Source organism: Taudactylus pleione, unplaced genomic scaffold (genome assembly GCF_031769625.1).
Source record: "Taudactylus pleione unplaced genomic scaffold, aTauple2 ptg000142l, whole genome shotgun sequence".
Taxonomy (NCBI): Eukaryota; Metazoa; Chordata; class Amphibia; order Anura; family Myobatrachidae; genus Taudactylus; species Taudactylus pleione.
Window position 1 is genome coordinate 1,015,367 of NW_028284544.1, and position 15,191 is coordinate 1,030,557.

Below are 15,191 nucleotides of genomic sequence, written 5' to 3' on the forward strand. Positions count from 1 at the left end.
GCCAAAATGTTCGCTTACTACCTGCTCCTATTCTGTTACTTTTTTCGGGATGCACCCACTCTGTGGATTGCCCTTCTTTGCACAAGGAAGAAGCATTCTCTGAAAACATATATATCTTCAGACAAGTTAGCAAACTCCAGAACCACCCACTTAACCTCCCCAAGCTATTATCACTGATTAACACCCCTCTATGCATTTCACACACAACATTTACATGTGTTCTTTTTCCATGCTCAACAGCCTACTGACTCCAGACCATCATTGATGTTTGATTTGATCACACAGACCACTACACACCTATTACCCTTGTAATCTATCTGGACCAATATGCAATATGTAGCACTAAACCTCATAGATTGTAACTTTATAAGCAGGTCCATCTTGCCTCTCTGTCTGTGTGTTAATACAGTCTCATTTATTTCTGTGTTGCAAATTGCAATGCACAATGGAATAGCCTGGCGCTCATGGCCGCAGCATACTTAATTTTCCGCCCTGTATCGTCCCTTGAACATGTGATATCATGATCCCAAGCTGAGGGGGCGGAGCCACATGCACCAGGAAGAAGAGAACTGCTCAGTACATATTTAGGACGCTCCGGAAGGGAAGCTGCTGGTTGTGTGCCCACAGATTATGGATGGCCATCAGTGTGGTTACCATCGATGGTTACCATTAATAACCATAAAGCAAGTGGCCATCGATGGTTACAAACTAAGCAATGGATGACCATCCATGGTTTCGCCAACTGATGGTCAGCCCTGTTCTGTGACTGATTGGCTTATTGGCCTATCAGAACCTGGATGTGGGGCTTCGCGGGTGTCGGGGGCAGAGCTATGCTCCGTGTCCTGGCACCTTGTAAAAAAAAAAAACACATTCAGTTATACTGTGCCATCGATGAAGGGAAACCATCTGGTTCGATGGTAAAAGCATTTGAAATCGGCCATAATCAATCGATGATGGTCAATGGCCATTCCTACCACAGATGCTCTAATGGCTGTAGGATGCTGTCCCAGGCACCCTGCAAGCAATATGCAGGTGCTGTGGGGCAGCATTGGTGCCGCCCCGAGGACCCTGCGCCCTGGGCAGCAGAACCACTTACACACCCCTTAGTTACACCCCTGCTGGTCCAATATAAATAACTGTTATTGATTTTAACCAAATTGCTGCTTGTTAAATTTACAACCGGTCTTGGATCTTTACTCTTGTTTAAAGGAGATTGGAAGGTCACATTGGGTAGCTTTCTCTCAAAACGCAGAGACCTACTGCATAGTGCCATGATTTGCACCGTCATTCACTGCTCCTCCCCAATTCATCAGGGGATGCGGGGAAAGGGGCCTGCTCTTCTGGGAATACGGAGGAACTCTCCAAAATTCAGTAATCCCTGGGTCATTCCAGAAGAATGGGCATAGTATCCGCACCCCTTACATTCTAATAGCAGTTCTCTCCTTGGTATACACTTAGGGCATATCCAGAGGTGAACGCTAATGCTATAGCAGCTGCGATATTGTACGCAATGAAGCAGCGAAAATGCTAATGGTTGCAAAGATCACCCGAACATAGGGACCCCACTGCTGCCTTCTCATCTGTGTATGATATCGCTTACCTGTGTAAGTATCGGTAACATCGACGCACATCGAGCAGCCATCTTGCCTTTGCGGCAGGACTGACCAGCCGCAAACACTGCAGGACTCTTCGCACGCTGAGAGCTCTAATGCTGCGAATGCAATCGCAACGCCCTTGTAACGGTGTTCAAACGGTCAGATACGCCTGCGTTTTTCTGACCACTTCCCGTTACTTGCCCCAAACGCTGACTACCAGTCACTCACTTTGCGAGTGGATCCTCTGAGTGAACATAGGTAAAATGCAAGAAAACTGATTAAAAATAGTTGGCATTCCAGAAGTTTTTGGCTGTCTGGGTAGTTGTCTATCTAAAGCATTACATATGACTTATTACTCATCAGTTCACTATTTTAGATATTGCTAGCTCGTTTTCTTTCTTTCTTTTTTTTTTTTAACAATCTTCTCTAATGCAGAAATTTAACATCACTGTAACGACACAAACTGTAGTGAAACATCTCTGGTATTCGAACATAAGCGCCTATGGGCTCTAACTAAAGCTGGCGGCAAAGGGTTAAAAATAAACAGCAGAGGAAAAAATAGTGCGGGCGGCTGACGGCAACCACAATGCTCATTGAAAGCTTGAGAGAGTGTATGTAAATGAGGTGTGTAGTAGGAGCAGGCGCTGTGCATGCTGGGCTGTGATCATGGTGGTGTACGGACAGGAAGGAGGCTGGAAGGCAGCCGGGAGCCCCAGATCTCCGTAGATCTACTGGAGGACACCACCGGGGATGGGCGGGTGGTGGTGAGGAGGACTGGGGTCACCTGGGAGCTCCTTTATAAAGACCTCTCTTGGTTTCCAGCCACCCTACCGCCTGCTGCACAGGACACTTTGGAACCAGTGTGTGCTGTGGGTGAAGATCACACAGGTTACCCTGATCCCAGCGTTCTGGAACGTTTAGACTCTGGGGGATACATTATATCTTCCTGAAGAACCCAACAGCCAGGGAAGACCGTTGCCTGGAAACCCTGGGAGATGGTGACATCTGAAGAGTGCTGGAAGGACCATGGTTGAGAGGACCAGCAAATTTTTGCTGATCTTGGCTGGCTCGGTGTTCTTCATGCTGATACTATATCAGTATGTGGGACCAGGGATGAATTTGGGATCTCCAAGCAGGTACTACCAAGAGGACCTTGACCTTTTCCCAACCCCAGACCCTCACTATGTCAAGAAGTACTTTTTCCCAGTGAGGGACCTGGACCGATCTCTGACCTTTGACATGAAAGGGGACGATGTTATTGTTTTCTTGCACATCCAGAAGACCGGGGGGACCACTTTTGGGAGGCACTTGGTGCAGAACGTGAGGCTGGAGGTGCCCTGTGACTGCAGACCTGGCCAGAAGAAGTGTACCTGCTACAGACCCAACAGGAAGGAGACTTGGTTATTTTCCCGTTTCTCCACTGGTTGGAGCTGTGGACTTCATGCAGACTGGACAGAGCTCACTAACTGTGTGCCAGGGGTTCTTGATAAAAAGGAGACCTTAATGAAGATGAGAAGGTGGGTGAGAGCAGTAGGTACCCATGGTCAGGCTTGTTGAGGTTCAACCATGGTCTCTTAATATAGCACCACTCTTATTTATTGTACCTGACTTATTCTTTTTCTACCAGGCTTGGGCAACATATACAGTGGTGATCCAGACAGTTGAGTTGTTGTGGAACTACAATCCTCAGCATACCTTTGTCAGCTGGAGGATGTGTATTTCTGCAACACTCTGAGGACTACAGGTTGTCTTACTCAGACGCCATCAAGGCAATTCATATTATACAGTTGTTTTATTTTATATTTTTTGGCAAGTGCCGTAATGGGATTATTAGATAGTCCCGATTTTGTATTTATTATGGTTTTAATGAGAACATTTAAGGAGCATTTATTTGAGATATTGTCTATTGAGGTGAAACAATACAAATATGACAATGGCCGTGCCATATATTGCTTACTGGGATGCACAATGTGTGCTTTCTTTGTGCTGGCATATTTCTGTCTTGTGATTCTGTTGCATTTAAACTGTCATCTTCAACGTTTTTGGGGGTTGGGTTGCAGGGATAAGGTATTCTTATGGCCCCTTTAGAGGTCAAGAGAAAATGACCCTTTCTTGCCTGCTCCTGGCTTTAAATTTGCTTGGAAATATCTGTTTATTTATTCCAAGTGGTTGGATATAGCTGGTGAATGCATTCGTTGTCCGATTTCTTTACTTGCAACATGTTAATTTTCGCTCATTACCCTAAACTACTTCGGCTGTCTGTAGTTGTGTCTGCGGTGGAAACTTCCATTACCTTTCCCAGTAAAAACATAATTGTACTAATATATTATATGTTTCAGAGATTATTTATCTATGATAAATGTTGAAGAAACTGACCTCCACAAAAAAGATATGTAATGATCAATACAGAACACTCTTTGACAATTTAGAAAAAAAACTATAAAAAAAAAAATAAAAATAAATTTTATATATATATATATATATATATACTTCGAATGATTTTTGATTAATCTGATAATAGTGTATTTATATACTGCTATATTTTCTCCTCTAAATATTGTTTCAGTACCAAACATATAGTAAATCTTAACAGCCATCTTCTAGCATTATTGTAATATAAATTATAGCTGGTGGCTTGTTTGGCAGAAGATTTACTTTAGACCGCTAATAGTTGAGTTTATTATTCTTGCTTTGATGTATAAGTTGGAAATATAGTTTGTACAGTACCAGCTGGTACATCTGCCTGGCAGCTCCTGATAGCTTTATAATTGATGGGCATGGATTGTTATGCCAGGCAGAAGTATGAAATGATTAGAACTAAAATTGTTGCTTATAATGGAAAGAAAAGGCTTGGGAGCAAACCTCTTAAAATGATTGGGGGTCCTTCCCATATGTCATGGGTCTCTGCGGCTAATGGCCCAGATATCGGGGTTGGTTAAACACACAGACACCTGGCACCTATAGTGTGAGTAGTTATTGACCGAGTTCTCATGAGCAGAGATAACATAATAAACCCTGTTTACATGCCCTGTGCTGTTGTTGTGTACTGATTGTGGCAATGCCTCATAGCTGTTTTCTTGCAGCTCAAGGTGTGAGGGGCTATTGAGTCACTTGCAAATTTTCAGCAATTTAAATGTAAAACCTTCCCTAATTAAAACCTAACCATAAACAAACAAGCACTCACCAGTCGCTAAAAGTAAACATGATCAGATTGTTTGCATGTAAAATAGAAGGAAAAAAAAATAGCATTAGATTAGGGACGAACAATCGCTTCACACATTATACCATTGTTAGTCTTTTGCATTAGAATACATGCGCTACAAAGATTTGCAATTCGACCCACTCTGCTTCTAATTCATTTCATCTATTTTCACTCAGACACTTTGGTTTTCTTACAATTCTGTAAAAAAAAAAAATGATTTTAAATATTTTGACTAGTTTATTGGTTTTTGAGGTCCAAAGAGAATATTGCAGGATCCGGACAACACTCTGAATTGATTTAACCTCTTAGAGGAGAGGTTCCCAAACTCCACTATTACAGTCCAGGTTTTAAGGCTATCCATGTTAGAGCACAGGTGACTTAATTAGTACCTCAGGCTATTTGATTTAACCGTCTGGACTCCAGTTTGGATATTCCACCTAAAGTGACAGGAGCCATTTAATTGTTTATGAGAGAGGGTGCTGCGGGCACCCACTATTTCTGCCCGCACCCTCCTGAGGTGACTAGAAGAATTCCACTAAAGGTTGGTCTTTTGGGTGTTTAAACTGCGGTTTCAGCATCTCATCCATTACTTTGTATGGTATTCAGCCGCTTTAAGTGTCTAAACCCGGTGAATTTGGCCGCGGCATGCGTGGTAAGTAATGGGCATCCACGACACTTGAGTCATTAGCATTAACAATTGAATATTGCCCGTCTTGCGACCATAACTTGCTGGCGCAATAAAACAATTGAATTTCCCCCTTTGTGCGCAATTCAATTGTTTCGCACGTCCCCCACTGGTCGTCTATAGTAATGGGCATCTATCAGAGCCATTCAGTTGTTTCTCTAGTAGACTGCCATTAGCTGCGGCAGTGAAATTATTATTATTTTTTATTTTTTTTTTTGCAGCCTCCGGAGGTGCGAGAATAAATCTGTCTACAGTGCAGTTATTTGGGCGCCCTAACCTCCTCTTTAGACGGGTTTAGTAATTTGCGTGGCTAAACCCGGTGCTTGTGGGCGGGTAAATGCTAAAGTAGAAATGATTGAATTGCTCTGTCGGGCGTCTATTCGCATAGACGCCCCGCAAGGGGCACGCGGCAGCGGCGGCACAATTAAATCGCCCCCTTTTGCGTCTTTCAACGTGAATCTGGCCACGTGTACAGACTTTTTTTTTCTGACTAATCTGATAGATTCTGACCAAAGTGGCTGATTATTGCTTAGCGTTTATGGCTCTAGACCAGTGGTGCCCAAACTTTTTCAAATCATGGCGCCTGAGAGTATCAGCATTTTTTCCACGGCATCCCTGGGACAAAAGTTTCTTATTGAGAAATTCAGCAATAATTAAATGAAGTAAATTGTGCTTCTATCACCCTTAGATTCAGTTATGTAGTGGTTTTAGAAGAGATGTTGCCCATAGCAACCAATCAGATTCTAGCTATTATCTTCTAGAAGGTGCTAGTTAAATGTTGAGTAGAAACTGATTGGTTGCTATGGGCAACATCTCTTCTAAAAACTCTCACTTTAGTAAATTTACCCCTAGCAGTCCAGGTTTTAGCAATATCCATGCTTTAGCACAGGTGGTTAAATCAAAATAACTGAGGTACTAATTAAGACACCCGTGCTCAAGTATGGCTATCCTTAAAACCTGGACTGTTGGCGTGCCTTGAGGACTGTGGTTGGGAATCCCTGCTCTAGGTAAAATCGCAAAACATACTGGTAGGTTAATTGGATTCAGAAAACACTGTATATGTGCATGTGTGTCTATGTGGTAAGGAATATGGATTGTAAGCTCCACTGGGGCAGGGACTGCTGTGAATGACTGAAATATTTTTTCTAAAGCTCTGAGGTATAGGTGTGCACTATAAAAAATATCTGTTAATAAATGTATAGGCTTTCTAGGATAATAATGACATTGTTTTTTTTCCTTTTTTTTATTCATATTTAAATAATATTTTGAGAATTAGTGGTAGGCTAACCAAGACATTGGGAGGAATCTGATAGGTTCTGAGTTTGCAAAAGTGTTGATATTTCTGCTTTAAAGCAGCGATTTGTGATTTTTAGGCAAAACATGGTTTTACTTATGAAACAATTGCCGCTTTAAATCCCATGAAAAATGTCAGCGTTTTTAGCAATCGTGGCCCCTATTAAATGTTTTAACGCTAGTTGTCTATAAAGTCCCAAAGTTAGAAATCAGACCACAGGAACATTTGCGTAATCCTTCCCTAAACAATCTTCAGTATTCACTAAATGGAGATTATTTCTAAAAGTAATGTGTTCTATACAGAAGTGTTCTTCTACACCTAGCCCCAATACACCATGCAGCATGACTTGCCTGGGGTGAATGAGCCGCCAGGTCCCGTGCTACTCTGCTAACGCCAGGCATCTATTTATTTTACCTAAAGTGCGTCTAACAATGTGATGTGACCAGGACGCCCCAGCAGACTGTGCTGACTAATTTGATATGCGACACTTCTATCTGTGTGTGACTAAAGCTGGGTACATATTAAACGATATGTGAACCCAGGTATGCGACGGGCAACCCCCCCCCCCCCTTCTTCCCGCCGACGGGATGACATATCGTGCGGCCGGTACACCTTAGACGATCCGGTGCCCGCACGCCAATACTGTATGTTGGCCCTTGCCGCCTCCCGCTGCATGGGGTCGTCCGCCGCATCGTCAAGTCGAGCCGCAAGTAGGTCCGACCTGACGATGCAGCTGACTACCCCACGGAAGCGCCCGACATAGTGTGTATGAGACGAGACGATTTTGACTGTTTGTTGGCACGACCCATCAGAATCTGGCATATCGTCTGAGAAATCGTCTGTGTACCCAGCTTAAGTCTGTATATGAACGAAACTTGGAATGAAAAAAGCTGCGGCCGCTACATTGTAGCACTTCGCATGCTGATTCAGAGACTGCGTCGTACACAGATGTACAAGTGACGCATATCAAATTGCGTCCTAGTCACATCGTTATGCGACTTGGATGCATTTCTGCAAAAAAAGACGCCCGGCGCTAGCAGAGTGGTACAGGACCTGGCACGCAGAGAGGGGCTTTTTTCTAGCACGACTGCGGCAGAGATGTATAAGGACATTCAAGGAAAATATCAAATAATAAGCCAGCATTAGCCATATTTATGCCTTTCTTTATGTCGCACACATTTACTTGTTTAACTGTATGTTTTTATAAAATCAGTAACACCATTATATTTTGTTACATTGTGCTGCTATAATTATTGTCAGCACAGGTTCATCTGTGCACTGTACTACATACACAGGGGGTTCTGGTGAGGAGGAAATCTGCAATGAGACCTTGGTCAGGCCGAGCTGAATGATGGAGCTGAGAGCCGTCCCCAGTGCTGATTCATTAGCTGGGCTGTAATAACACAATAAGCTGCTCTCCCAGGAGGAAGCAGCATAAAACTGCGAGCATGAAATAGCATCTTTCTCTAGAGCTGAGTATATTCCAGGGGAAAAATCAAGGAGCTATCCGTGAGCAGCTGATATGTCTGCCGGCCCCTTGAGTCCTCATGCTTTGCTGTAAAATCATTACTAGTAATATAATAATTGCTCTAATACAGATGCTCAACCTATTATCTGCTTTTTTTTTTTTTTTTTTTTTTTTTCAGATCACCCCACTGTGTAGGAAAACCATCTGTTTTTCTATAATAAAGTGAGTTAGGTCCCTTACCCACTGGGGTGAAAAATAATGCTGTGTTGTGATGGTTCTATTTATTTTATACTAGAATGTGTGTGTGTGTGTGTGTGTGTGTGTGTTTTCAGGTATGGGAATGGCTCACGTTGGCTCCAATGACCTCCCATACCATAGTTGGTGTTGCGCCTCCCTTAAATAGCGCCCGTCATCCATCACTTGTCATACCGGATCATGTTTGACTTGAGGAGTTATCGGTGTTAATTGCAGTGTAATTGGTCTTGGGATTAACACTGCTTGTGATTTTTATTCAGGTTCTCTAATACGATCCTGCCCTCACTGTGCTGATGTGAGCCGTGTTTTTATTACAGATAACCCTAAGCATTTAGTAAACCTTACAGAAGGGCAGGAACATGCTACTGCAAGTTGTGTTCTAGCCCACAACAGGGTATATGTAATGAAATGTATACAAATGTACTCCATTCGCAATTTCTGAAGTGTGTGTGTGTGTGTATACAGTGGTGTAGCAAAGTTACTTGGTGCCCCAAGAGCTCCACTCTCCATCCATCCATTTACCTTTAGCCGCAGCACGGACAGAAGAGCTGGCTTCCGCCCTTGTACTTGTTGCAGCACTTCACTGTCACTGATAGACTTATCTGTGTCAGGCTCACAGCTTTGGTTGCATGTATAGTATACTGTAGTGGAATGCTGTGTGGTGACATACTACCCCTTCTCATACTGCTTCAGTTGTAATGTTATCAAGCTGCATTCACTTTCATACTCCATACTCACTGCCACTAAATGTACATGTCAATCCCTATGTGTCAGTATGTGTGTGCAAATTCCTGCATACTTCAGATCAAAAAAGTATCAGGCTTATCTGACTCTTGGTTCTTCAGAAAACTCCAGAATTCCTCTTTAATGACAAAACACTGACAGCTGTGGATCATCTAATGGTCCCCATACATCTGCGACGGATCGTCGCGATGGAAGCGGAAACACTGGTCGGTAATGCCGACCGGGGACCATCGATCCGATTGCTGAAATTTCACATGTTAAATTTCTCCGATATGACAATCGCAATAATTTTTTGATCGTGATTGTCATATCTGTGAAATCCAACATGTTGGATTTCTACAATCCTGCGATGCTGGGTTACAGGATCGCGGCAATCCATCGCAGATGTATGGGGCCCTTTTACCCTTCAGATAATTTATTGGCCTCAAAATCAGATACACCCACAATTTGTAAAAGCAGCCTTGCTTCTCTGAACAACACCAGAAACCCGGCTGGAGGCGGTAGGGCTCTCCAAAAGTCCTTCCGATAGTCAAATATTTTATAATTCGATCAGGAGACTTGGGGTCCCATTTAATAACTATCCTTATTACCAGCGGCATACTTTGTTTAGTATCGCAGTGAAACTAACAAATATGCTGTTGGTATTTAGCATTACTTACTCCTCTGACGAGATCCAACGGCATCCCCTTCCTCAGCAACATCCTCCATGCTGTTGCTGGCAGCCTATCTCTGCCAGGGCGGTGCTGTAGTATTTTGCACATGCGCGACAGCCAGCGTGACACTTTCACCTGACGGGGACTCTGCAATGCCTGGAAGGCTTTGCTGAAGGCGGAAAGGCTGTTGCTGGGTCCCCATAGCCGGCAGTTTACTGCTGTTTGTTAAATACTATAAGGGGGACTTAAGTGAGTGCTAATTGTCTCGTAGCTAAATGGGGCGCTTTGTCACAGTTTTTCATATTACTGTTACGTAAACGACTCTTAAAATCTTTGCAGAGTTTAGACCAGGATTATATCGAAGAGTGAACTTTGTGGTTTCACCTTTCTTCAAATATCAGAACTGCATTGATTACTTAGAATGTTATTTAGATTATACTCACTGCATTCTGCCAGGTTATCTTGAACGTGTGTCCCACATCCGTAGTTGGTGAGTTTAATCGATAAATAAAATTAAAGCACATGGTACAGCAGGCTTACCTTACATTCCGCTCCCCGTAATTGTTCAAATATTCAACATTAAAAGGTACACCATAAGCAAAAAGCTTTTTCATGATAGTAAGGTTTTTCCTTGCTCTCAGCATAAATCGCATAGTACCACTCACTTAGAGATTATTGCGGCAGCTTCCAGCCGCCAAAGGCTGAGACTGTAAACTTGATGAAAGTCTGTATAAAATACCCATTTGTTACGCTCTCCTGTATTAATAGATGCTCTTTCATTGAGTTACTACATAAAAGTAGCCGCTACTTCAACCTGGAAACGGTAAAACAACAGTGTGCAAAGTGTGATCGTATTCTAATGGAATACCATTGTTGTTCATTCATACCATTTTTATTTTTTTGGAACGTTCTCCTGGCTAGGTAGATTGATGGTTATTAATTATACAGTACAATACAATTAAATGTATTTTGTTTCCACTTGTCTTTGTCAAGACTTGTAAGAATTGTTTCATCTCCAGTAAAATGTTGACACCTTTAAAGCCAGGATACACCTATGTGTGCTCTGTTGTTTCGCTGTGACTGATTCATTAGGGTTGTTACCCTTTACCATACAAAATTAAGTTCTTAAAAGAGAAAAAAAGAAATATACTGCATTTGTGTGTGTATGTATGTATGTGTGTACATATATATTATTGTGTGTTAATTCTAGCACCCTGCACCTGTCTCAAGCCGTGCAGTTCCTCTTTCCTGCCAGGGGGTGTCGCTCTCTGCTCTGGTGCTTCTAGCACACTCAGCTGTTGCAACAAACTGTTCAGATATAGACCAGAGTGTGCTAGAAGCACCAGATCAGAAAGCGACACCTCAAGCAGGAAAGAGGAACTGCACGGGATGTGACAGGTGCAGGGTGCTAGAATGAATATATACATATCTCATTTCCACAGGCCCTTGAATTGTAGAGAACTCGCATGAATCTTTTGAGCCCCTGGTTTCTTAAAACCAAACTTTGATTCTGAGGGGCCGAGTCAAATGTTTTTATCGCGGCACTTTGCTAATCGGCGCCCGACGGAGCAATTCAGTTGTTGCACTGTTCGGGTGCGAATAGCTGCATCTGCACACATTTCTTCCCGCACCCTCCTGAGGTGGTGAGCATAAATGTGAGGGCTCGCTAATCAGCACTTTAGACAGGTTTAGCAGTTTTAGGAGGCTCAGCCAGGTCTAATTGGGCACGACAAGCGAAATAATTAATGTAGGCCCAAAACAAAAAAAAATTTGAATTGGACGCCCATTTATTGTGTCTAAAATAAAAAATAAAAAATCATTTGAATCAGCCCCTGTGAGTAATGTAAATGAGTAGCCATAATCTGCAGAATTGTATTTACACTGGTTGTTTTACACATTTGTTGCACAAACACCTCTTAAATGTATTTATTAGGCTTTATCCCAGTGTGTCAGCCTGCCACTGCTCTGGGATCCCCAAAATATGTTTAACCCTAAAGTTAGTCATGGGCCCTAAAAACCAGACGTCACTTTTTTTTCTCCCTTAAACACAATGGCAGCAAGTAAATTAAACCAAGAAGTAAAAAAACAATACCACATGGTTTATTACGGGGTCAGCTATCATCGTATATCTTGCTGGTGTGGGTGTCAGAAATCATTGCTGCACAAAATGAATAACTACTATCCCTATTATACCACCCATTATGAACCTGTGTGTGTGTGTGTGTGTATGTATATATAATATATATATATATATATATATATATATATAATATATATTTCTCTATCTCGTGACTTGATTATGTGATTCCTCCAAAAGACAGACCATTCTGTATTTAAATGTGTGTGGGGTGTAACATGGTTCATGCACTTAAGTCGAAGTACATAAGCTGTGCAGTTCCTCTTTCCTGCCTGGGGTGTCACTGTCTGCTCTGGTGCTTTTAGCACACTCAGTTGATGCAACAAACTTCTGATATACAGAACTGTGTGTGCTAAACGCACCAGAGCAGAGAGTGACACCACAGGCAGAAAGAGGTACTGCATGGGTTGGTATAATGGTAATTAAATCCACAAAAGACTCCTTGTCTTAATTACGGAGTGCACTTTGTAAAACAAAAATCGCAAACCGATTTAAGGGCCTGATTCTTGTGCAAGTAGACACATCCTGCCGACTTCCCAGATCCGCTGCTGTGTCTGAGGACGCACCATCGGATCATCTGTGTAATCATCGGCCGGGAAATTCCTACTGCTAAAACCAGTGAAGCTGCGCCCAGGATGCAGCCACTAGTTTCAACACTGGCAGAAAACTCTGATGACATGCCTCAGATTTCGGTAACGCTGCCTGTCTCCACCCACAAATGCCAACAGCATATCAATAATGCTGCGTTGTTTGGGGCACTGTGAGTGACATTGCAGCCCCGGATCTGCACATGCGCAGATCTAAACAAAATGGAGATTTACCTAAACATCGGGTTTACATAACTCTCTGAATTGGGCCCTATGCAAACGGGTTTCATCAAAGCTCTTGCGACTTTCTAATGCAAAAATGTGAGTGTACCTTTCCCAGGAAATCTGTATGATTTACCGCCGGACCCATGCCCGGCGGGTCAAATCTCGACAGCGGCAGCCCGACAAGGATGAAAATCCTGATCGTCCCCAGGTAAGTATTCACTAACCTATTCTACCCACTAACCCTCCCCCTAGGGGTGCCTAACCCCAACCTTCCCCGCCGCCTAAAACGAAGTCCCCCGGGGGTGCCTAACCCTAACCCACCCTCCCCCCTAGCCTAACACTAACCTCCCAGGGTGGGGGTTCCTAACCCTAAGCCCCCCCCCGTGAGCCCTAACCCTTCCCTCTCTCCCCCCCCCCCCCCCCCAGCGGCTAACTGCGCCCGGCGTCCCTTTCATCGAGATGCGGGGTGTCGGTCTCCCGGCGTTGGTAAAATGACAGGTGTCTAGATTTAGATGCCTGTGATTTCTACTTCAGGGTCCATAGGGGGTCCACAGGGTTGACCTTGGGGAATAGGTTGGGAACCAAATCCGGGCACCACGCGGTTAAAGCTTTTAGCTCCCAGGATGCACTGGGACCACTCTCCCTCTAACCCCACCTCCCAGCCAGAGGCACCTCAGTTTAAGTTGGTGCCCGGCCGGAGTCGGGTCACCGTTAGCGCAGGGGGAGCTGATTAGCAGCCCCTAAGCTTATTTTATTTTTTTAGGGACAAAGTTTTTTCCAATGGGCTTTGGACTCTTCAGGACGTCTAAGCTGCCGCTCCGTCACCCCGCTGGCGCTGAGACGCCAGTACAGATCTGGGGATCTCAGCGGGACCCCAGAGTCTGTACTAGCCGGACTCTGTGGGCGCCCAGGACTGCTGCCGGATCCACGGGGAGCAGGTAAGGTCGCGGATATCCGCGCATTTCAAATGCAGTCCTGTGCCTCCGGTCTCAGGGGACAGACCGGAGGCGCCGGCAGTGGCGGCGGGCCCCCCATACCCCGTGTGTCCACTAGACCACCAGGGAATTAACGATCGGCGCAGGGAGTTGGCGTCCCGGGGGTTAATAGCCGGCCAGGGGAGCAAGCCTTCCCTGTTACAGCGGCTCCTCCCCTCAGCTCAGCGCGCCTTTAAGTATTCTAGTCTGGTGTCGCTGAGCTGCTTCCTCCGCGGGCCACGCTTCTTCTGAGGTCTCCAGGCGGCCATTTTCTATGTGCAGCAGCAGAGCTCCGGAGATGGCAGTGAGTCCATTCCCCCTGCGTACCTCACCATCAGGTCAGTGTACACAGCGCTGTAGCCTTCCCAGACACTGAATCTGGGTAAGTTGAATGCAGTGACAGTGCAGTATATTATAAGATATGTTTATGTATATATGTATATATCTGCATTGTATGTGACTTATGCTAGTGCTGACTGTCTGTACTTTATTCTCTCACCTGTCAGTGTATATCTATCCCTTTTCTTTATCTGCCCTAATACAGCTGTACTTAGGGTGGTTCTGAGCCCTCACATTTATATACTTCTTAATATTTGTGAGGTTTGTCACATACTGTTTCGTGCTGCACGTTGCCATATTTTAGATGGAACTGTGTGTTGCATACGCTGAAAATGGGTCCCTGCAGCTAATTTTTGGCATCAGTCAGGACCAGTATAGCGCTGCTTGATATTTCCGCCAAGAGGGTTGGACAGATATGTCTGACCAGGAGATGGAGCGTTATACTGCACCCATTTTTACTATCCTGCAAGTCATATGCTGCAGGTGTTAGTGCGGAGTATTTGACTCATAAAGGGTTCTGTATGTGGCGTCATCTGGTGCCGGCCCCTTTCACGACCCCCTTGGGCGGTTTGTTTTCTCGGGATCCTCTCAATTGCGGATCGCCGGGCGGGCCCCATTGTTGTACCTCACTTGGGGTTACTTCACCATACTGCCCTTTTCATCTCTGGGTATCTCGCAGCTTCTTGCACTCTTCCCCTGTGACGAAGACCACCGCTCCCTGCAGGGGTTTTTCGCAGTACATGAATTCCCCCTGGTGCCACAATAGTCTGTCATTCCCCTTGCAGGGATTACCACAACAGCCACCCTGGGTGGATGTCGTTTTCTACGAAACGCAAATTGGCGTGGTTGACGCCCTGTGGTTACTTCCCAGTTGGCTCTGCCGTGAACTGGATACTGTTTTGGGCTCTTTCCCTCTTACACGGCGGGAAGCCTATTTCAGGTATTATTATCCCTGCTTTAGGGCTGGTAGCAGGTCCATTCTGGTTAGAATGAATGTTGACCTGCACCTGTATCATACACCCTCAGTCTTACA

General features: G+C 44.4%; 1 protein-coding gene across 1 annotated transcript in view; it reads left to right on the forward strand.

Moving 5' to 3' along the window:
- The first annotated feature begins 2,252 nt into the window (after window positions 1-2,252).
- The window catches only part of HS6ST1 (heparan sulfate 6-O-sulfotransferase 1), a 114,519-nt gene continuing 101,580 nt past the window's right edge, over window positions 2,253-15,191 (forward strand). Inside the window, exon 1 of the mRNA XM_088473833.1 lies at window positions 2,253-3,112. Within this exon, the coding sequence (XP_088329959.1) occupies window positions 2,622-3,112 (491 nt within the window). The 5' untranslated portion in view covers window positions 2,253-2,621. The remainder of the gene's footprint in view (window positions 3,113-15,191) is intronic.